Source organism: Rhinoderma darwinii, chromosome 7, assembly GCF_050947455.1.
Source record: "Rhinoderma darwinii isolate aRhiDar2 chromosome 7, aRhiDar2.hap1, whole genome shotgun sequence".
Classification (NCBI taxonomy): Eukaryota; Metazoa; Chordata; class Amphibia; order Anura; family Rhinodermatidae; genus Rhinoderma; species Rhinoderma darwinii.
In genome coordinates, this window is record NC_134693.1 from 66,363,761 (window position 1) to 66,388,857 (window position 25,097).

Sequence of the window (25,097 nt, forward strand, 5' to 3'; positions counted from 1 at the left end):
ATTTTTCCGTCGATATAGCCATATGTGTGCTTTTTTTTTGCGGGGCAAGGTGCAGTTTTCATTGGTACTATTTTGGGGTACATAGATCTTATTCGTTTACTTGTATTATTTTTTGGGGGAAGCAATGGAATAGCAATTCCGCTGTAGTCTTTTAAAAAAAATGTATGGCATATTTAGTTTATTGTTCGGGTCATTAAGATTGCTGCGATACCATTTGGTTTTTTTACATTTACAAAATAAAACCACTTTTAATGGGAAAAAATGTTTTTTTTGTTTTTTAACTGTTCACATTTTATTTCACATTCATTATTTTTCCAGTACCACTAGGGGACTTGACCATGTGATCTTTAATCGCTTATATAACGCTTTGATATACTTAGTATACTAAAGAATTACTGCTGATCTGTGTAAACTGCCATGCAATCTATTAGGCCATACATCTGGCACGGCCTAATAAGCATACAGCCATGGCAGGCCCCTAAGCTGCCATGGAAAAACATCGGCAGCCCATAATTGCATTTGTGTGCCGCTGATGGGCGACAGAAAAAGCCCCCTCCCTCTGTAAACCACTGTAAATGCTGCGGTTGCTTTTGACCGTGGTATCTAATGGGTTAAACTGATGCGGTAAAAGGAATCTTCGTTCGTGACCATTAGAGCAGGAGCCTGGCTGTCATAAGACCGCCAAGAACTTACTCTAGCCGACACGGGACACCAATGCAGGACTTAGACTAGGCCGCCGTAAAAAGCCGCCGGCTTAGCCTAAGGCACACTAGTGACCGCTGTGAAAAGGCGTATTGGTGGTCACTAACGGCTTAAAGATTGTTTAGTGTAATTCAGTTTACATTTATTGAAACAAATTCCGTGTATGCTCCCGATCCCTCCTCTACTAGCAAGTGCTGTCCATACAACAAGCTAGCTAAATGAATATAGAAAGTATTTATTGAAATTTGAATGCAAGCAATAAAAAGGTTGATAAACAGGCAACTGAAAGCCCATTCTATGTCCCAATGCATTATTATACAGAACTATACTCATTGGTTGAAAGAACTCAAGCTAATTTTTTTACCTGTGTTCCGGTAAGCTTTATTTGCTCTGCCAGATGCAAGCATGACTGGAACGATAGTACAATATCATCGCACAAAGAACTTACAAGGTCATCATGGCGCAGTTGACATTTAACCAGTGAGTGATGTTTGAGGGTCTGTCTTTAAAAAACAAAAAACACAAGACGTTATAATGGATGCATTTCAATGCCACATTATTTTGTATACAAAAAAAATGCAAAAAGGAACCATTTTATCCCCTTCCCACCGCACTTTTGGTCTTCCTGAAAGAGGCCAATTTTTTCAAATCGGACGTGTCACTTTATGTGGTAATAACTTAAGAATGCTTTCAGCAATCCAAGCGGTTCTGAAATTGTTTTCTTGTGACAGATTATACTTTATGTCAGGGGTAAAATTTGGTCAATAAATTCACTGCTTATGTGTGAAAAATACCAACATTGTGAAACTTTGCAAAAATTTGCATTTTTCTATATTTTAATGTATCTGCATGTATGACAGATAATACCAAACAAAATAGCTACTAATTAACATTTCACATGTCTATTTTATTACATACTTTCCCATATGTCTGCATCATTTTTTGAACGCCCTTTTATTTTTCTGCGATGTTACATGGCTTATATGTTTAGAAGAAATTTCTCAAATTTTCAAGGAAGTTTAAATATCCTATGTTTTTATTGATCAGTTCAGTTCTGAAGTAGCTTTGAGGGGCTTATATATCCGAAAACCCCATAAATCATTCCATTTTAAAAACTGCATCCCTCATTGTATTCAAAACAGAATTTAGAAAGTTTCTTAGCCCTTTAGTCGTTTCACAGGAAATAAAGCAAAGCGGAGGTGAAATTAATTTTTTTTTTCTGCAACACAGCAAGTGTTAACAGAAAAACACAACCTCAATATTTATTGTCCAGATCCTGCTGTTTTTAGAAATATCCCATATGTGACCCAAGTGTGCTACTGGACTCAAACACAGGCCTCAGAATCAAAGGAGCACCTTGTGGATTTTGGTGCCTTCTTATTAGAATATATTTTAGTCACCTTGTCAGGTAAAAAGAGGTCTTGTAATGCCAAAACAAAGGAAACACCCCAAAAAAGACCTAATTTTAGAAACTACACCCCCACAAGGAATTCATCTAGGGGTGTAGTGAGCATTTTAAATCGCACAAGTATTTCATAAATTGTATTAGAATTGGGCAGTGAAAATGTAAAATTATATTTTTTTCCAAATAAGATGCAGCTTTAGCTTAACATTTTCTCATTTTGTCAACAAATAAAAGGAGAAAAAGCACATTTGTAAAGCTTAGTTTTTCTAAAAAAAAAAATCATGTTTTACAGTCGCTATATTCAGAGCCATAACTTTATTTTTCTTAAAACATTTTTATTATGTAGTTTCCAATTTTATAACATCAGAACATAAGATTAAGAAAGTCAACATTGTGCTCCATGGTGAAGACATCTCATGACATTATGGTATCAACATGCAGAAAATAATATATACGTTTCAGTATCAATAAAAGGGCCTGAGCTGGTACATAGGAGATTTTGCCCAACTAAGTAATTATCAAAATGCACGTACTCATGGAGCACTGAATCCGTAAAAGAGAACCTGGGAATAGGGGAACAAGGTGGGGGGGGGGGGGAAGGAATTTTAAGCGTATTGTTTGCAATTCATTGTAAGGCCTCGTCCAAACGCTGTGGAAATTGCTGAGTTTTTCCGTCCGGAATTGCAGACGGAAAAAACGCAGCAGAATACAGTAGCAGCATAGTGGATAAGATTTAACAAATTTCATCCACTCTGCGTAAAAATTCCATGCAGAAATTGACCTGCAGTGCGTAATTTTCGGACCGCAGCTTGACAACTCCTGCTGCGGAAAGTAGACAATTGCTGCGTTTTTCAGATGTCATCTCCTTGCATCGTGAAAAACGCAGCAAAATATGCACGTTTTTTCTGCTGAAAAAAATGCAGGAAATGGTGCGTTTTTTGACGCAGCAGAATTTCTGCGTTTTTCAACGGAATTGCTGCAGAAATTTTCTGCAGCAATTCTGTTGTGTGTGGACAATCCCTAAAGGTTTTTCTTTTTCTTAGAAAAGGAGGATTATATTGTAATCGGTGTGTCACCTGACAAATTATAAGAACTTAGTTGGGCAAAACCTCCTGTGTACCAGCTCCAGCCCTTTATGGATACTGAAACTTATATATTCTAATAAAATTCTAGGTACCAAGTTGTCGATCTAAAACAATCAATAAGTGGCGGGAGAAGAGGTATGAAATTTTTCCATAGGTTAAAGAAGTTTTGACATTGTGCCTAAAACATATTGTTGTATTCTTTGCCAACTTTTTTTTTATTTTTCAGTTGATAGAGCTAAGGGGGAGCTTTCTTTTGTGTGACGAACTGCAATTTTTATTGGTACTAGCAACTTTTTGATAAACTTATATTCAATTTTTTTTTAACTTTTATTTATTTATTTATTTATTTTTACAGTATTCACCATGCAGTTCAGGCCGTTACTAGCACAGAGCTACTTCTTACACATAGTGTTTATAATTTTTTTCCAATTATAAAAAGAAGTTGATTGGGGCAATTCTTGTTTTTATTACTTAAATTTCTTTTTTTGAAATAGTTTTTTTTTTTTTGTTTTTTTTACGCACACTTACTTTGAAGATCTGACCCTCTGTACAACACACTGCACTACGTATGTAGTGCAGTGTATTGTAACTGATTTTTCAACTAAGAGTTTGTTAGGTCCTGCTAATAGGCTTCCGTAGATGGCCGGCCAGGAGGGCATTAACAAGCTTCCTGGTTGCCATAGCGACCATTGGCACCCCGTAGTCGCTCGCGGGGTGCCGATGGGATACAGAGGGGTGATACGATCGCTGGGTGCCAAAGGTTGGAAATGCAGTGTAGGGGCCTAATGAAGGGCTTCACAAGAGACTGTCAGTATAACGATATACTGCAATACATTGGTATTGCAGTATATCATGCAAGTGATCCAACGTTCACTGATTCAGGTCCCCTAGGTGGACTAGTAGAAAGTTAAAAAACTTCATTTACGTGTAATTAAAAGGCCATGTACACCTTTAAAAACATTAATTTTTTTAATACAAATGACTTTTGTGCAACTTTCTAAATACTTTTTATTTAAAACTTATTTTTACTTATTGAGATACAGCTGCTTTGTATTCTGTATACAGAGCAGTTATATTGTGCGCTGAATCTGTCATGTCAGCAGCATGGACTGGTTCAGTGCAGGATCTAGTTGTTACCGTTAACATCTAAGTTCATAACTTAGGCTTCGTTCACATCTGCGTAAGATGCTTAGTCAACCCCTTCCTGCTGCAGCCACTTTAAACCTTCCTGACAGAGCCTTATTTTCAAATCTGAGCTGTGTCACTTTATGTGGTAATAACTTTGGAATGCTTTTACCTATCCAAGCGATTCTGAGATTCTTTTCTCGTGACTTAGTGTACTTTAAGTTAGTGGTAAAATTTGGTCGATACATTCAGTATTTGATTGTGAAAAACACCAAAATTTAGCGAAAAATTGCAAAAATTTGAATGTATCGGTTTGTGAAAAAGATAGTAATACCACACAAAAAAGGGTCTAATTAACATTTCCCATGTCTACTTTAGATTGGCATCATTTTTTTGAACATCCTTGTTACAAGGCTTAGAACTTAAGCAGAAATTTCTGACATTTTCAAGAAAATTTCAAAAGGCTATTTTTACAGGGACAAGTTCAGTTGAGAAGTGGCTTTGAGGGGCCCATTCAATACAAACCCCCATAATTCCCCATTTTTAAAACTGCACCCCTTAAAGTATTCAAAACAGCATTTAAAAAGTTTAACCCTTTACTTTAATTCTTGTGAAATGCCTAAAGTAGAGATGAAATTTACAAATTTGTTATTTTGTTTTTGCAGAAATTCATATTTAATCGTTTTTTTTCCTGTAACAGAAGGTTTTACCAGAGAACCACAACTCAATATTGATTGACCACATTCTGCAGTTTTTACAAATATCTCACATGTGGCCCTAGTGTGCTAATGTACTGAAGCACAGGCCTCAGAAGCAAAGGCGCACCTAGAGGATTTTGGGGCCTTCTTATTAGATTATATTTTAGGCACCATGTCAGGTTTCAAGAGGTCTTGTGATGCCAAAACAAAGGAATCACTCAAAAAAGCACCCATTTTGGAAACTATACCACTTGAGGAATTAATCTAGGGGTGTAGTGAGCATTTTGACCCCACAGATACTTTATAGATTTTATTAGAATTTGGACGTGAAAATGTAATTTTTTTTTTCCCAATAAGATGTAGTTTTAGCTAACAAAACAACAACAAATGTCCACAAGGAAAAAGAAAAAGCGACCTAACATTTGTAAAGCAACTTCTCTGGAGTACGGAATTACCTCATATGTGGTCATAAACTGCTGTTTGAGCACACGGCAAGGATCAGAAGAGAAGGAGCGCCATTTGGTTTTTGGAGCGCAGATTTTGCTGGATTGGTTTCTCAGCACCATGTCGCTTTTGCAAATCCGCTAAGGTACCAGTACAGTGGAAACTACCCAAAACGGACTCCATTTACGAAACTACACCCCTTGAGGAATTCATCTATGGGTGTAGTGAGGATTTTGACCCCACAGTTGTTCTATTGATTATTAGAATTGGGCAGCGAAAATATGAAAAAAAATATTTTTTCTTCAAGACGACGTAGCTTTAGCTCATTATATGTTGAGAAAAATAAAAATTAAGGAGAAAAAGCACCCAAACATTTGTAAAGCAATTTCTCTTGTGTACGCAATACCCCATATGCGGTCATAAACTGCTGTTTGGGTACACAGTAGGGTTCAGAAGGGAAGGAGCGCCATTTGGCTTTGAGTGCAGATTATGCCAGTTTGTTTCTGGGTGCTATGTCGCATCTACAAAGCCGCTGTGGGGCCAAAACAGTGGAAACCCCCCAGAATGTACCTCATTTTGGAAACTACACCCCTCAAGGTATTCACCTAGGGGTTTAGTGATCATGTTAACCCTGCAGCTGTTTTCCAGAAATATGTGCACTCGATGTTGCAGTGTGAAAATGGGAATTTTTCCACAGATATGTCAATATGTGGTGGCCAGCTTGTGCCATCATGAAAAGACAGACAAATTATTATGCAGTGATTCCCGGTTTTAGAAATACCCTACACGCGGCCCTAATCTTTTGCCTGGACATTCGACCAGGAACAGTAGTGTAAGACTACTATGCGAAATGGAGGCCTAATTTGGCGATTTACACAGTATTGGTTCAAAATTTCAGAGGCTCCGATGTGAAATAATAAAAGTGACCCTTAAAAAATAAAATAAAATAAATAAAAATAATAAATGAAGTGACCCCTAAAAAGTGACCCCATTTTGGAAACTACACCCATCAAGGCTTTTATTAAAGGGTGTAGTGAGCATTTTCACCCTAAAGGTCTTTTCCACAAATGAATGTGCTGCAGACGGTGCAAAGTAAAAATTTCAATTTTTCCCTAGATTTGCCATTTCAGTGGTAAATATGTCATGCCCAGCTTGTGCCACTGGAGAAACACACCCCAAAAATTGTTAAAAAGGGTTCTCCCGGGTATGGCGATGCCATATATGTGGAAGTAAACAGCTGTTTGGGCACGCTGTAGGGTTCAGAAGGAAGGGAGTGCCATTTGGCTTTTGGAGTGTGGATTTTGCTTGAGTGTTGCTGGCGTTTTCAATTATAATGTGGGGGTACATGTAAGCTGGCAGAGTACATCAGGGGCAAAATAAGGGTATAATATTGGGGTAAAAAAAACAATTAAATAATCCATAAGGCCCCATGCACACTACCGTATTTTCATCTATCCCGAAATACGGTCCGTAAATACAGATCTGTAGGCATCCGTATTTCATCTGCATATACGGAAGGGTGTCTGTAAATACGGTCCGTATTGCTGCCGTATTCCATCAGAATATACGGATCCTTAAAAAAAAAAAAAATAAAGGGAGGATGCAAATGTCATCAGCATGTTGCATAACAACGCTTCCGTAAATACGGACGGTATACGGATGCACATCCGTAGCCATCCGCATTTACGGAAGCTCCCATAGACTTCTATGGGAGAGTCCTTGCCGTAATTACTGACAAGAATAGGACAGGTTCTATAATTTTTTTCAGCACGGACACCCATCAGTAAAAATACTGAACGGTGTCCGTGGCCAATAGAAATGAATGGCTCCGTCATTACTGATGAAAAGTACGGTCGTGTGCATGGAGCCTAAATGTGTGTTACGCTGTGAAGCAATCTTTTATGCACAGGCCAGTGTCGCACTGATATATGGCGTCCTTTCTTATCCCGCTTTTGGTACTCGGCACCTTTGCAGTTTGGGAAATTTTGCTGGGAAAGTGTTGTCCTGGTATAAAATGGGCGCCCTCGCTTCCAGCAGATATGTTTGGGCCCTCCGATTCCTGATTCCCTAATTTAAGGGCCTTGATAAATCGCCTTTTGAAGCAGAAGAAATGTTCCCCTCGGGCTTGCACAATTGCATATTTTTTTCTTTCCTGACAGATTGGAGCCATAAAGTGTAGCTAAACGGTCGACAAACTTGTGACATGTCAAGGTGACATGTCAGAAGTTTGTATTGGTGGGTGTCCGAGCACGGAGACCCCCACCAATTGCTAGAACGAAGCAGCTGAAGCACTCGTGTGAGCGCTCAGCTGCTTTGTGTCTGTTCGGCTTTTTCCAGAAATAAATGTATCGGTGTACGGACTCAATAGAAAGTCTATGAGCCCGTACTCCGATACATCGGCTTTCCGGAAAAAGCCGAACAGACACAAAGCAGCTGAGCGCTCACACGAACGCTTCAGCTGCTTCGTTCTAGCGATTGGTGTGGGGTCTATGTGCTCGGACCCGCACCAATACAAACTTCTGACATGTCACTATGACATGTCAAAAGTTTGTCGAACATTTAGCTACACTTTAACTAATTTTATATTTTCATAGACTTCGTGGTATGAGGGCTATTTTTTTGCATGACGAGTAGCAGTTATTATTGGTATTATTTTTGGGTATGTGCGACATTTTGATCACTTTTGATGCTATTTTTTGGGAGGCAAGTTGACCAAAAAAAACAAAAAAAACACCACCAGTTCTGGCATAGTATTTATTTTTTATACAGCATTCACCATGCTTTATAAAGGACATTAACTTTACTCTGTGTGTCAGTACGATTCCATCGATACCAAATTTATAGCATTTTTTGGTTTTACAACGTTTTTGGAAAATAAAATTACTTTTGTAAAAATAATGTATTTTTTCTGTCGCCATGTTATGAGAACCATACATTTTTTTAGTCTATGGAGCTGTATGAGGGCTTGTTATTTGCGACACGTGCTATAGTTTTTATATGTAACTATAGCTCGTGTCGCAAATAACAAGCCCTCATACAGCTCCATAGACGAAAAAAAATCTATGGTTCTAACATGGCGATAGAAAAAATACATTATTTTTAGAAAAGTTATTTTATGGTTTGAATTGTAAATTAACTTTGTCACTATGTAATGTCTGATATTGTTTGTTTCCTCTAAATTGTAAAGTGCTGCGTAAAATGTTGGCACTATATAAAGATTATTATTATTATTATTATTATTATTATATGTACAATTTTTGGATACATGCGAGTGTTTGATTACTTTTTATTCAAATTTTTGTAAGGCAATGTGACTAAAAAAACTGAAATTCAGGCATTGTTTTTTTTACACCATTCACCGGTGGAATAAAGAACATAAATATTTTTTATAATTTAGGCCTTTTACGGTCGCGGTCATACAAAATATGTATGGTTTATTATTTTTCTTCAATAATAAAAATACTTAAGGGAAATAGGACGATTGTGTTTTATTTTACATCTTGAATTTTTGTTATAATTGTTTTACAACTTTTGATTACAATTTGTTTTAGTCCCACTAAGGGACTCGAAGTTCCAACTGTCTAATTTATTTTCGAATACACTGCTTATGTAGTGCAATGTATTAGATCTGTCAGTCGTTCACTGACAGCAAGCCGATTAGGCTTCGCCTCCAGACGGGGCCTTATCGGCTTTCATAACGGCAGAGCAGGAGGCCATTATAAGGCCCCCTGTTGCCATAGCAGCAGTCGGCAGCCCTGCGATCACATGCAGGGCTGCAGATTTGCTACCAACTGTTAAGATGCAGCGATTGCTTTCTATCGCTGCATCTAAGGAGTTAATGGCAGGGACTGGAGCTAGCTCTGGTCCCTTCCGTTACAGATGACATCCACCGCTGACGACGCCGGCTCAGCTCCTGAGCTGGCACCATCTTGCCATCGGCTACGAAAGCTGTAAAAGCCTTCTTGGCTTCCGTACTAGGCAGACCGGGAGGCCAATATTGGCCTCCGGTTGCCATTGCAGCCACCTGCACCCCGGCAATTTCATTGCTGGGGTGGCGATGAGCTGCAAACGCCTTAACTGCAGCGATCGCTTTTTTTTTTAAGGGGTTAATGGCGGGGATTGGAGCCAACTTTGGTCCACGCCATTACAGCAGGGTGTCAGCTGTAACATACAGCTGGCACCCGGGGATGGTGGCACCGATTGTCGTATGGATATGGCAAATTGCGGGAAGCACTGGCTCTCCATGATGTATCCAGACGTCTAATGTCAGGAAGGGGTTAAATAAAGTTTGATCTCTACATACATATACATTTTCCCTTAAGCGCAATGTAAAAAACAAAAAACACCACAGCGTGTATCGCCGCATCCATAAAAATCGGAACTATTTCAATATAACGTTTTATTAATCCGTTCCGTAAACCACGTAAAAAAAAAACAAACATTCAAAAGACGCCCAAATTGCGTTTTTTTGGTCACCTTAGCTCAAAAAAATAAATTAAAAAAAAAGAGTCGCATGTACCCCAAAGTTGTACCAATAAAATTTACAGCTTGCCGTGCAAAAAATAAGCCATCACTCTACTAAAACCACCAGGAAAATAAAAAAAGTTCTGGCTGTCCGAATATGGCGACACACATTTTTTTCTTTGAACAGATATTTTAATTTTTCTATAAAAGTAGTAACACATAAAAATATATATTTTGGTATCGCTGTAATCGTATTAACCCATAGAATTAAGTGAACATCTAGTTTTTACTGCACGATGAACGTTGTAAAAACAAAACCCAAAATAAAATTGCGCAAGTTTTTTTTGCTTATTTCGCCCCCCAAAATAAATATTTCAGTTTCCCAGTACATTATATGATACATTACATGGTGCTATGAAAAACGACAACTTGTCCCGCAAAAAACAAGCCCTCATACGTCTATGTAGATAAAAAAAAAAAAATTGATAAAAAGTTATGGTTTTCAGAAGACGGGGTGAAAAAAACTAAAATGAGAAAATGAAAATTGGCTGTGTTATTAAGGTTAATACAGCAGCATATTTCAAGACAACGCCAGTAAATTCATCAGGCTGGAATTTATACAAATCTAAAAATCTACAAGATATACACAAAAAAGCTAGTATATGTGGGAGGAAGAATAAAACCAGGTCAAAATTTACATCAAAATATTTCATCCTATTAACCCCTTCAGGACCCAGCCTGTTTTGGTCTTCAGGACACAGCAGATTTTTTTCAAATCTGACGTGTTACTTTATGTAGTAATAACTTTGGAATTCTTTTACGTATCCAAGTCATGAGAAAACGAAACATTGTACTTTATGTTCGTAAAAACAGTCGGTTGATAAATTCAGTATTTGTGAAAATCACCCAAATTTTGAGAAAATTTGCATTTTTCTAAATGTAATCGTATCGGTTTGTAAGATAGATACTAATACCACACAAAGTAGTTGCTAGCTAACATTTCCCATGTCTTCTTTAGGTTTGCATCGATTTTTGAACAGCCTTTTATTTTTCTAGGACGTTACGCGGCTTACAACTTTAGCAGAAATTTCTCACAGTCAAGAAAACTTCTAAAGGCTATTTTTTCAGGGACCATTTCAGATCTGAAGTGGCTTTGAGGGCCTTCTAAATTAGAAAGTCCCCATAAATCACCCCATTTTAAAAACTGCACTCATCAAAATATTCAAAACAGCATTCAAAAAACTGTTTCTCAACCCTTTAAGCCGAAATTCATTTGTAATAAAAAAAATTTGCACCACAGATGGTTTTATCCGAGGAATGCAACTCAATATTTATTGCCCAGATTCTGCGGTTTTTCGAAATATCCCACGTGGCCCTAGTGTGCTAATGGACTAAAACACAGACCTCAGAAGCAAAAGAGCACCTAGTCGACGTTGGGGTCTTTTTTTTTTTTTCTAGAATATATTTTAGGCACCATGTCAGGTTAGAAGAGCTCTTGTGGTGCCAAAACAAAGGCAACACGAAAAAAAATTAAAAAAATACCCCATTTTCTAAACTACACCCACAAGCAATTCATCTAGGGCTGTAGTGAGCATTTTGACCCCACAGGTGTCTCTATGATTTTATTAGAATTGGGCAGTGAAAATGAAAAAATATTTTTTGCAATAAGAAGTAGCTTTAGCTTAAAAGGCTAACATATAAAGGATAAAAAGCACCCCAACGTTTGTAATGCAACTTCTTCAGGGTAAGGAAATACCCCATACGTGGTCATAAACTGCTGTCTGGGCACACGGCAGTGCTCAGAAGGGAAGGAGCACCATTTGGCTTTTTAAGCGCATATTTTCCTGCTCCTATATCCCGTGCTTGCTATTGCCGTGCTGTGCCGTGCTTGCCATTGCCGTGCTGGATACCACGCTTGACTGCCTACGCTCGCATGTCACCTGCTGCCTAGTTTCTGCCAAGCTACTGTCCGTGCTGCCACAGGTACCCTCTATACAAACTATAGACATTGCCCTGCACCCTGTTGGCCAGCTGCCCTACCGCCAAGGCGGTACGGCCCAGTGGGTCCACAGACCCTTCGTGACACCCAGCTTGTACCACTGGAGACACACCCCATAAATTGTTATTCGGGTTCCTCAGAGTACAGTAATATTCCATAGGTTGTCATAAACTGCTGTTTGGACAGCCTGCCATGCTCAGAACCACCGCTATTTGGCTCTTGGAGCGCAGATTTTGCTTGGTAGCAGTTTTGTTTTGGGTTTTACTGTTATTTCAGCTTATAATGTGAGAGCATATGTAAGATGGGCGGAGTACGTCAGGGTATATGTAAGCTGGGCGGAGTACGTCAGGGTATATGTAAGCTAGGCGGAGTACGTCAGGGTATATGTAAGCTGGGCGGAGTACGTCGGGGCATAATAGGATGATTTAATAATGGGGTGAATGAATAACCCATGGATTGGTGTGGTACGCTTTAGGGATGCACGATGCATCGAAACTTCGATACTGTTTCGATACAGTGCATCCCCAAACGGTTCGATAACGTTATTTCATGTATTTCGATACTTAGCTGTGCGGCCGCACAGCTCAGAATTGTAACACTTGAATGTATGGGAGTGGGGCTGCAGCTGTGTAATACAGCCATTGCCCCGCTCCGGAGTCCTGATAAAAAGTGCGCGGACTCAGGATGATGCGATGCGGCCGGCGCTGCACCAATGAGCGGTGGCACCGAAGACAGAACATGACGGGAGCTCTGCAAAATACTCCTATGTTCTGTCCTCAGTGCCTGAACCGCCGCTCATTAGTGCAGCGCCGGCCGCATCTCATGCTGACCGCGCACGCACTTCCTGTCAGGAGCAGGGCAACGGGTGTATTACACAGCCGCAGCCCCACTGGCGGAGATCAGAGAAGCCTCTCATCTCCGCTGTTATTCCCGTGAATGCTGCGATCAAAGCGGACTGCAGCATTCAGGGGAAAATGAGAAGGGGGGATGGCCCTTGGATAGCGTCACAAGGAATTCCTGTGACGCGACTGAGGGACATACCATATATGGGCAGAAAGCCCAGGGTCCATTGAAGGACCCCAGGGCTGTCCTACCATATTTCTTGTTGTTAGGATTATTAATGTGAGGCACGTGGAGGTTAACAGGTTCCCGACCGCTGGCCGTAAATATACGGCCAGCGGTCAGGGTCTCTAAAGTCCGCCGTATAGACTATTTACGGCGGCACTTCAGAGACTGTGCACGCGCGATCGCGTGCACACAGCTCTGTGCCCTGGCTGTTGCTAACAGCCATGGGCACTGGGCAGAATGTCAGGGGTCAATCTTTTGGCCCCTGAACATGTGATCGCTGTGACAACCAATCACAGCGATCACATGCATTTCTGCATAGAAAACAGTGTGCACGCGATCGCGTGCACACAGCCCTGTGCCCACGCTGTTACCAACAGCTCTGGGCACTGGGCAGAGTATCAGGGACCAATCTGATGGTCCCTGAACATGTGGTCGCTGTGAAAACCTATCACAGCGACCACATTTGTTTTATTTTGACTTTTCTGGCAGTAAATCTCCTGCCTCTTTTCTTCTCCTCAAACATTGTTTCAGTTTGAGGAGAAGAAGAGACTCGGGAGAATTGCTGCCAGAAGATTATAGTTACAGTTTTACACAAAAAATACAGTTACACTCTAAAACATTCTCTGTATAGATAGATTTCTATCTATCTATACAATCTATCTATCCATCTATCTTTTTTTCTATATATCAGCCTTTCTATCTTTTATTCTATTAGAATAGGCAGGTAGGGAGTATATAATTATATATATATCCACATATATATATAATATATATAGCAATAGCGGTTAATTTTTTGTTAGCGGTAGTGTAGATATATATAGCAGTTAGTTTGTGTGTTTTATATAAAAAAAAACAAAAAAAAAACAACAATTTGTTTAGTTAGTGTTAGTTACGTTATGGCGAGGAAGTTGTTTAGCGCCGAGGAGGCATACGCCATGCTGTGGTCTGAGTCGGAGACCGCATCAGAGATGGCGTCCGAGATGGAACCTGTTTTAGGTAGTGACGATGACAGCGTCACTTCAGGTTCATCTTCAGGGGACATTGTCCCTGATGCAGTTGAAACTGCAGAACTTGAAAGCGCAGGGCCAAGTAGCGCTGTAGCACGGGACAGCCTGGTCCCTTCAGTCCAGGCTCTTGTATGGGCACCTGCCCCATCTTTTGGGCCTAGAATCCACGGATTTACTGCCACTCCTGGCATAACCGTGGACAATACAAATTTTGTCCAAATGGATTACTTCCATTTATTTATAACGGACGACATCCTAAATCAGATTGTCCACGAAACAAATTTATATGCCACTCAATATATAAGGCAGAAACCTTCATCCACCCATGCCAGAGATTGGACGCCCACCAATTTGCTGGAATTAAAAAAAAAATTGGGGCTCACCCTAAATATGGGTATTGTCAAAAAGCCCTCCATTAGGTCTTACTGGTCAACAAGACCCGCCCAAGCCACCCCAGTATATTCTGCAGTAATGCCCAGGTCTCGTTATGAGACAATAATGAGGTTCCTCCACTTCAATGACAACGCACAGGCCCCCCCAAGTACCGATGCAAACCGGGATCGGTTGTTCAAAATAAGACCGCTAATAAATTCCCTGAATAATTTATTTCTGCAACTCTACACCCCTGAGCAGAATGTAAGTGTGGACGAATCCCTCCTCAACTTTCATGGCAGACTTAGCTTTCGCCAATATCTACCTTCAAAAAGGGCAAGATATGGCGTTAAGCTCTACAAATTGTGTGAAAGCGGGTCAGGATATACCACCGCCTTCAGGATTTATGGTTTCAACTGTGTTTTTCTTGAAAATTTTTCAAAAATATACATATAACTTAGAGCAGCATGAAGGGCCATGCAATTCACATAGTAAGACAGTAACTTTCAATAGACAGACAAAACATCTGGGAAAAAACACAGGGGTTTAAGGGGGTGAGGGGGGGGGGATAGTCGGAGCTCCACCTACCACCTAATCTTGAGTTCCCTGTATCCAATACTTGTCCCACTGGTCCCACACCACTTTGAACCTGTCCAGTTCATTGTCAATAGAGGCCGTCATATGCTCCATTGTACGTATTTCCCTAATTCTAGTTACTAAGTCGATGTGGGAGGGAGGGGTTGTCTGTCTCCATTTCCACGCTATCAACGTCTTAGCAGCTGTGAGAAAGTGTCGAAAGAGTCGAGCTGGTGATTTCCCCAAAGACCTAGGGGGAACATTTAGGAGGTAATGAAGAGGATCTAAGGGAATATCCTGCTGCAACACCGCCAATGACAAGTTCTTAACTTCCAACCAATACTGTTGTACCAGTGAACAGCTCCAGAAAATATGGAACAGATCTCCTCTCTGACCTCTACAACGCCAGCATTCCGACGGAATACCCGGATTGAAGCTATGCAGAAAGGCAGGGGTGTGGTACCAAAACATAAGGATTTTATATTGGTTTTCCTTATATGCAGTGCAGATGGAGGTTTTAGCTGCTTGCGACCAAATAATCTGCCACAATGAGAGCGGGATGGATTTATTCAGTAAGGCCTCCCACTTCAACATGTATCTATGCCCAGGCGGAGGGGAACCCTCCGGGGATAGCAATAATGCATAAATGGCTGAGATAAGCCCCCTAGTGGTGGTAGCATACCGACATAACCTTTCGAAGCTTGTAGGTGCAGTAACCCGCGTGGATCTAAAAGTTTGCTGCATGTAATGTCTAACCTGAAGATAGTGAAAGAACGCAGCGGAGGGAATATTATGATGTTTTTGAAAGTATGAAAACGGGTGAAGCTCTTGCGTGTGGGGATCAACCATATCAGCCAGGTGAAATACCTCAATTCCCGTCCACAATCGGACTATTCGGGAGGTAGTGCCCCCCGGAATAGTGGGAGTGTAGAGTACCGAAGTCAAGGGCGGGCAACCCGATGCCAAATGGAAGCGGTTTTTACAGGTTTCCCACACCTCCCTTTGAAATCTCATGGGACCCAATAAAGATGCAGTCGGCATTACCAGTGGGTCACCCCATAACAGGGAGTTTGGGTGGACCGGGGCCATCCATAGCTTCTCTATTTCGGTCCATTTATTGTATGCCCTTAAAGACACCCAGCTGGGTATGCGACGGAGGTGTGCCGCCCAGTAGTACTTCACCACATCAGGGACCGATAGCCCACCCGCAGATCGACCCGATAATAAAACTGATTTCGGAATTCGATGTCTGCCGGAATGCCATATGAACCTGAGGATAGAAGACTGCATGGCCCGCAATTCCTTCATAGGTACTGCTACCGGCAAAGTCTCAAAGTAGTACAGTAATTTAGGGAGCAAGGTAATTTTGACCGCTGCTATGCGCCCAAAAAATGACATGGGAAGAGGATCCCACCTGGCCATTAGCTGACGTAGCTCTACAAACAGAGAGGGGAAATTAGCCTTGTAAACCGACGTATAGGAGGGAGTGAGTTGAACTCCTAAGTAAGTCAGAGAGGTTTCCTTCCAGTTGTAGGTGTAGTTGTGTTTGAGTAGCTGGAGCTCCTGGTGTGGGACATTAAGAGGGAGCGCTTCCGTTTTAGATGTATTAGTTTTATATCCTGACAGCCTCCCATACCTACGGAGAACTGTAGTAAGGTTAGGGAGGGAGGTATGAGGTTTAGTGATAGTCAAGAGGACGTCATCTGCAAACAGGGAAACCTTAAACTCTTTATCTTGTATCTGGACCCCCGCTATATCCTTGGATTTCCGTATTTGAGCTGCTAAAGGTTCTATGCATAGCACAAATAAAAGTGGGGATAGGGGACACGTCTGACGTGTACCATTCCAGATTTGAAACGGAGGGGAGGTGGAGTGTGGGAGTTTAATTGCCGCTGTCGGTTTGGAGTAGAGACCACGCAGTGCTGTCAAATAAGGGCCCGAAATCCCAAATGAATTTAGAGTTTCGAACATAAATGGCCATCCCAAGCGGTCAAACGCCTTCTCTGCATCTAGACTAAGAAGGATCGCCGATTCCTTTTGCTTTTGGAGGGCATCAATGAGGTCAAGGGCCCTTCGTGTGTTGTCTCCTCCTTGCCTAAGAGGCACAAAGCCCACTTGGTCTTTGTGAATCAAAGAAGGGAGCCAAACATTGAGTCTATTAGCTAGAAGACGGGTGAAAATTTTTAGATCCGAATTCAGAAGGGCTATGGGTCTGTAATTGGAGCACTCTGCGTGGTCTTTACCCGGTTTAGGGATCAGCGTGATATGAGAATGCAGGAATGTTTGAGGGATGGGAGAACCCTGTAGGAATTCATTAAATAAGGAAGCCATCCGTGGAACCAAGATCTCTGCAAAGGTCTTATAATACCCATATGTAAAGCCATCTGGTCCAGGGGCCTTACCACTAGGGAGGTCCTTCAATATATCAAACAATTCCTCCGCAGAGATCGGGGCATTCAGGGATGAAAGCTCCTCATCTTTCAGTTTAGGGAGAGCACAGGAAGAGAGATATGCTTGCAGCGTTTCCCTCCGACGAGCCGGATCAGGTGGTAAGGTATTTGGCAGGTGGTATAAGGATTTATAATAGTCATGAAAAAGTGTGGCTATCGTGTCTGGGTGATGCTGGAGTATGCCCGCCTTATCCCGAACCGCCTGTGGAGTACGAACAGTCGCCTGATCCCGCAATAGTCTGGCCAGAAGCGAGTGCGCCTTATTACCTTTGTCGTAATATTTCCTTTTTGTGTATAGTAATGACTTTTCTACCCCCTTCATAGCTAAGTCCTTGAGTTGTGCTCTAGCCTCTATCAATTTCCGTAGTGTCGGGACCGCCGGTTTAATCCCCATTTCTCTCTCCAACTTAGTAATTGTCCGATGGAGAGCCACCCGCTTGGCCCGAGAGTCTCTTTTCAATCTAGCTCCCATTACTATGCATTGCCCTCTCATCACCGCCTTATGCGCCTCCCAAAGAGTGGATACTGAAGGAACCGATCCCTCATTAAGTGCATAAAATTCCCGCATATGTCCGGCCAGGCTGTCCCTAAGAGCAGGGGACTTAATCAAAGTTTTGTTTAAGCGCCAATGACATACTCTCGTATTTGGTTTCCCTATCTGCAGGGACACAGAAACTGGTGCGTGATCTGACCAAGAGATGGGGTCTATATTCGCCCCCTGGAGCGCACGGAGGGCAGGGACATTACCAAAAAAGTAATCTAAGCGTGTATGAGTGCTGTGCGTATGGGAGAAGAAGGTATAGGACCTATCACCTGGGTGATCCACTCGCCACAAATCATAGAGCTGGTGCTCTCTAATTAGTTGCCTAAAACGTGTAGAAAGTCCTGTAAGGGTGGGCGTCGGAGTAGCGTGTGTAAGAGAGACCCTATCCATGGACGTGGAGAACGGGACATTAAAATCTCCTCCCACCAGCCATGCCCCCCTAGGAAGCTTCTGGAGTTTAGAAAGGAGTCTACGTAGGAATGGAATCTGTGCGGTATTAGGAGAGTAAACGTTACATAAAACAATGGGCTGTCCAAACAAAGTCCCCTCTATTATAACATATCTGCCTTTCGGATCTAGATGTGAGGTGTGAACTTGTATGGGGCAGGAAGCTGCTATCAAAATGGCCACCCCCTCCCTTTTGCGACCTGACGAGGCAGAGTACACAGCAGGATACGCCCCTCGGGCAAATTGGAAAGTTCCGGATGAATCTAAGTGTGTTTCCTGCAGAAAAGCGACTTCCGCTCCAAGCGATTTCAACTCCCTGAGAAGCAAGCGTCTCTTCACATTGGAGTTGAGACCCTTGACATTAAGTGTGACAAATTTAACCATGGTCAAAGATGTATGAAAGAGCAAAGAAGGATGTGGAAAGTGCGGATGTATACAGCTCACAGTTATGTCGGGGCCAGTCCCATGTCGGTTTCAAAGCAAGCAGTGTTCTACGGCGTCCTTCTACCTTGGAGGTTCTTGGAGGATTCACTGTCGTCTCAGGTGTTATTTCGGATGAAAGTAGGAGGGGAGGGAAAGACACTGGGGTAAAGACGTACCAGGGAGACAATACACATATCTGCAGTGAGAACAAAGAGAAATGCATGAGATCAATGAATTTCAAACACACTCAGAAAATACTACCAGGAAGAATACTATACCCTGGGGCGGGTGATATTAAAGCAAAAGAAAACTGGTAATACAATATTACCCTTTGCAACTCTCTCTAAAAACAGAGGGAGAACTGCAAAACAAATTACCCCTATCAAAAAAGGAGGTCGGGTCTCAACAGTCGAGGAACCTAGTACAAAAGTACGTATAAATACGTACAGGCCGAGAAAAAACAAAAACAAAAAGGGGGTGAAAGAGCCAAGTGTATCCCGGGCAATCGCGCCCTGCCACAATTTACGTTAACGAATTAAAGAGAAGCAACATAAAATCAGAAATATAATCCTAAATGCATTTTTAGCCTAGGATAGTGCAACTGGCGAAGGGAGCAGCTGGTATGGGTGACCAGGCTCCTTCACATATATTACGGAGGTGCCGTGTATCTGCGCAGCGTCCATCAATTCAAATCAGGTCTTGGTGAACTTCGGTTAGACTGTCGTCTTGGAGAGGTCCTCCGCTTATTTCGGACCGACTGCCAGACTGGAGGTGGAGACGAAGGCGGCAAAGGAGTCTCCCAATTTTGCATCTTGGGCGTTGGTATACCAAGGGAGTCACAGAAATGAGGCAAATCCCCTGGGTACCTCAGGGTTGCAGAAACACCATCTCTTCGGGCTGTAAGGGAGAACGGAAACCCCCATCGATAATTAATATTGTGGTCCCGTAGGGCTGCGAGAAGCGGACGAAGCAGACGTCTTTTCTGTAACGTAATCCAGGAGAGATCCGGGAATAACTGAATCGGCACACCGGCATACTCCAGGTCTTTACGCTGACGGGCTTTAAGCATAATGTCCTCCTTAGTGCGGAAATCCTGGACACAGCAGATGATATCTCTGGGCTGAGATGTAATGGATTTTGGTTTCAGTGCTCTATGCGCTCTGTCAAGCGGTATCCGATTAGACGGGGGTGCACCCAAAAGGTCGTTAAAGATAGTCTCTAACACGATGGGAAGATCTTCAGACCCCGAGGGCTCCGGTATGCCCCTTATCCTTATATTATGACGGCGACCTCTGTTATCCAAATCCTCTAGATGCAGTTGCATATCTCTAATGGACGCCAGCTGGGAGGACACTGAAGACTGTATCACAGAGACATGGCGCCTAGTGGCATCGTGGTCATCTTCTAGAGCCTCCACCCTCGTGGCAATCTGCTGTATATGCTGCGACACCCCCGCCAATTCTGAACGAAAAGCTGCCTTCACTTCTTGTATCATACTCTTAAAGTCCTCTTTAGTGGGCAACTGTGAGAAACATTCCCTCCACATAGGGGGCACATCTGAAGGAAGTGAGGCTGAATCCTCCAGGTCAGAATCTGAGGCATATACAGGGGCCTGGGCATAGGGGGTCAAAGATGGTGTATCCCCCAGATCGTCTCTCCTCCCCGGCTGCTGGATCGTGGGCCGTTGAGGTTTAGGTGCAGGCCAAATCTGTAGGGCCATTTGTGCTGAGGGCTGTGACATTGGTGGTTCAAGCAGGTGTACTGGGGCCTCTGATTGAGCTGATGCTCCTCGTGGCCTGGCCTCCATTGCTCCTGGGATAGGGGACCCCCTTCCCTGCTGTTCACAGGACGAGGTGGAGGACAGCTTAGGGGAGCTGGGAGGGTGAACTTTAGCCATCCGGCTATTCAGCTTACCCTGTACGTGGGGCACTGTCTCCTCTCCCTGCTCGGACATCTCCCCTTCCTTCTGACACGAGGCTGTCCAAGATGGCTGCGGCTGAGGGAGCGGCGTGGCTTGCCGCCGAAGAAAGTAGCCGTCGATCGTTGGTGGAGCGGCGGCGACCTGGTGCTGTGCTGCAGGGGTGAGTCTAGACCCTTGGGGTCTTTTTTTCCCCATATGAGGCACCTTTCCCCGCTGTAGGCTGCTGGATCTGCGTGGCAGGGCGCGGAGCTCTCAGCTTATGCGAGTGGCGCCATCGACTGCTGGCCACGCCCCCCCTTCAGGATTTATGAAGGGCGGGACCGCACAATAAATGTTCCTGGATGCCCCCCTGATCTTTCCACCAGCAGTAAGATCGTGTGGGAGATCATGCAGCCTCTGCTTCACAAGGGGTACCACCTGTACTGTGATAATTTTTATTCCAGTGTGCCCCTGTTTAGGCATTTGCATGCTGCAAGGACTGGGGCATGTGGTACCATGCGCAAAAACAGAATTGGTTTTCCACAGCAATTAGTGGGGAAGCGCATGGTAAAGGGGGGACTCCTGTGCTTATGCATCTGAAGAATTGCTGGCGGTCAAGTTCAGGGATCGCAAAGATGTGTATGTGCTAAGCACGATTCATACCGCAGGAACAGTGGCAGTGAGGGAAAGGGGGGAAACATCGGACAAGCACAAACCAGTGAGCGTGTCCGAATATAACAAGTACATGGGGGGGGGGGGTGGATTTAAGCGACCAGGTTTTACAGCCTTATTTAGTAAAACGCAAAACTAAAACCTGGTACAAAAAAGTGGCCATTTATTTGTTACAGGTGGCAATCCACAACTCATTTGTGCTCTACAAAAAAAACAGAGGCAGAGACACATACCTGGATTTCCAGGAAAAAATTATTGAAGGCCTCATTTTTGATGTTCAGGACACCCGAGAATGCCCCCAGTCTGAGGATGTCACGCGACTGACTGAAAGACACTTCATCAGTCGGATTCCCCCAACACCAACCAGAAGCAACCCCCAGAAAAAGTGCCGCGTCTGCAGAAAAGACGGGCACCGCAAAGATTCCCGATATTTCTGTCCCTCATGTCCCTCACAACCAGGCCTGTGCATTGAGCCATGTTTTAAAAAATACCACACTGTTCTGAATTATTAGATTTTAGTTAATTCGTTGAAAATATATTTGCCCTACATTACGTTTTTATTTTTCCCCTGATTTTACTCCAAGGGTGAGGGAGGGAATGGGTGGGTGGGGGGTGGATGTCATGTTTGCATATTCTCTAAAGTTCATCTGCTGGAGAGCTCCATTTGCATAAACCTGCAATTTCTTATTTTAGAAAACCCCAAAAAATAAATTCCCATTATACCCCTAGATGAATATTTTGGGATTTCTGCTTCAAGAGCAGATATTTTGGAAGTGTTCTAGAAACTCTGTTGAGTTTTGTAAAACCAGCTTTGAAAAAAAGCGATTTGTGAAATAAGCTTCTTCTATCGTCCGCCCTCCTACTTCTCTAGGTGATAAATAAGACACACATATTTGGTATCCCCATGCTCAGGAGAAGTGGAAGAATGTGAAAGGAGATGAATTTTGGCCGTGGTCTATGCCGTGTGTGAAAAATGCTGGTATAAACTGACGCATTTGCTAAAAAATTGCTAATTTTATTTTGATCCATCTTATTCAAGAAACTTTCAGAAGAAAACTGGACTTGCTAAAAATATGATAAACCCCTTGAAGGAAACCTTGTGGGGTCTACTTGTGCGAATGAAGTCATTTATGGGGTGATTCTAATGTTTCAGCAGCATTAGGCCCCCCAGAAAACAGTATGCGGCTCTAAAATCAAATGCAAAATTCCTGGACCGAAAAGGCCAAAAAGCCTCCTTTTATGCCAAGCCCTGGCACATGTCCGCACAGTGAATAAAGCACACATATTTGGTATCCCCATGCACGGGAGAAGTGGAAGAATGTGAAAGGAGATTAATTTTGTCCGTGGTCCATACCGTGTGTGAAAAATGCTAGCATAAACTGGCGCAATTGCTAAATTCTTGAATTTTTTTCCAATTTTGCCCACTTTAGAGAAAAAAATAAAAATGATATATACTGACAAATGCCACTAAAACAAAGCCCTATCTGTCCTTTAAAAAGAGTGTAAAATTCAAAGATGAACTTTATTCACCTGCTGAGTTATAGTCATCTAAAGAAGCGCATAGCAAAATTGTGAAATTTGCTCTTGTCATTTAGCTGTAAAACAGCCTAGTCCTTAACTGGTTAAATTCATAATCACACCACGCGCCACACATCAGAAAATTGAAGAATTTTTTTTTTATATTACTGTTGGCAAAGTATCAAATTGGTATCGAAATCGCAATACTAAATGAAGTATCGGTATCGAAGTCCAAATTCTGGTATCGTGACATCCCTCGTACGCTTTGAACCAATCCTTTATGCACAGGCCGGGTTTTTTGGGTATTGTACAAAATATCTGAGCTCCAGTATTGCCTAATCTTTGACTTCTTCACTAGCCCTATAAGCAGCCACAAGGCCCTAAAGTTTCCACATCTCCGCTGCATCTACGGGGTCCACCTGTGGTGTCTAGCAAATGATGATGTGGAGTTTTTAGTGAAAAACGACTGGACCTAAAAAATATGAACCGTTATTTAGCATCATTGCGTTCCGAGAGTCATAACGTTTTATTTTTCCGTTGACGGAGCTGTGTGAGGGCTTGGTGTTTGTGAAACGAGCGGTTATTTTTATTGGTTCCATTTTGGAGTAAACGCAATGTTTTGTTTTTTGAAATCAGTGTTTATTCCATTTTTTGGAGACGAGGAAGCCAAAAAACAGCAATTCTAGCACGGTTTTGTTTCTTCTTTTTTACAGTGTTCACCGTGCAGTATAAACAACATGTTCGCTTTAATCGTATCGACCCACAGAATAAAGTTACCAAATTGATAGTTTCTATACGCTTTATTACCATAAAAAGACTCTTTTCTTAAAAAAAAAAAAAACTGTTTTAGTGTCGCCATTTTCTGACAGCCATAACTTTATTTTTCAGTTGATATCGCTGTGGGCGGGCTTGTTTTTTTGTGTGACGAACTGTAGTTTTTGTGGGTATCTGCGACTTTTTGATCACTTTTTATTACGTTTTTTTTTAGACAAGGTGACCAAAAGAAGTAATGTCATTGCTTATTACATTTATAACATGATATTTTTATAATTCAGGCCGTTCCGAAACATTTTTTTTTACACTTAGGCCTCATACACACGAACGTAAAAACACCCGGGATACTTACGGGAAGGTGCCCCTGCCGTTGAAAAATATGGAACATGTCTTATTTCAGGCCGCAATAACGGCACGGGCAGGCCCATATAAGTCTATGGTGCACCTGTAATTACGGGTGAATACGTGTGTGCACCCGTAATTACAGGGGCGTTGCTTGGCGACGTCAGGGGATAGTCATTGTCCAGGGTGCTGAAAGAGTTAACGGATCGGCAGTAACACTTTCAGCACCCGGGACAGTGACTACCGCTGGAGTGAATAGTATTAAAAGTTAACTTACCTGCTTCTTCCTCCAGTCCGGCCTCCCGGGATGACGTTTCATCCCATGTGACCGCTGCAGCCAATCACAGGCTGCAGCAGTCACATGGACTGCCGCGTCATCCAGGGAGGTCAGACTGGATGTCAAAAGAGGGATGCGTCACCAAGACAATGGTACGTATGAACTTCTTTTACTTACAATCGCTGCAGAAACTTTGCCCGAAAGGGCTGCCCCTTCTCTTTCCAGCACTGATTGGCAGCCCCTTCTCTCTATTAGTGCAGAGAAAACGGGTCCGTAAATACGGGTGGAATACTGGTGATACCGGACCCGTATTTACGGGTCGAACACGTGTGACAAAGCACCCGTATTTACGAGAGGAAAAAAATACGTTCGTGTGCATGAGGCCTTACTTGGGGACTTGGAGACCTGATCTTCTGTTCTCCTGTACAATAGTGTATTGCAACTGTCATTTTTCAACTGACAACTGACAGTTGTCCGATTAGGTCCAGGGCAGGACCTAATAGGCTTCCGTACATGGCCAACCAGGAGGCCGTTGCTAGGTTTCCTGGATCTTGTGATAGAACTAGCGTATTCTTTGGAATCCTCTGGCTATTTGACTGGACTTAGTGGACATATGTCACAATTAATACATTAATATACATTACATATGATTTACATCATTATCTATGGTGATGTTCTACTTGTACTCACTTATCTCTTATGTCTGCATAATCTTTGGATAACACAGATTTTTGGTGTGAATTTCTTTTGCATATTATGTGACATAAAAATGATGTTGTATACCATTATTTTTTTTCTGTTCTGT

The 25,097-nt window shown here is 42.4% G+C and overlaps 1 protein-coding gene across 3 annotated transcripts in view; it reads right to left on the reverse strand.

Annotated features, from left to right (window-relative positions):
• The window catches only part of FIRRM (FIGNL1 interacting regulator of recombination and mitosis), a 171,052-nt gene that overhangs the window by 74,847 nt on the left and 71,108 nt on the right, over window positions 1–25,097 (reverse strand). For all 3 annotated transcript variants that reach the window (XM_075833488.1, XM_075833489.1, XM_075833490.1), the window contains one exon: window positions 1,067–1,205. In XM_075833488.1, coding sequence (XP_075689603.1) covers window positions 1,067–1,205 — 139 coding nt within the window. The remainder of the gene's footprint in view (window positions 1–1,066; window positions 1,206–25,097) is intronic.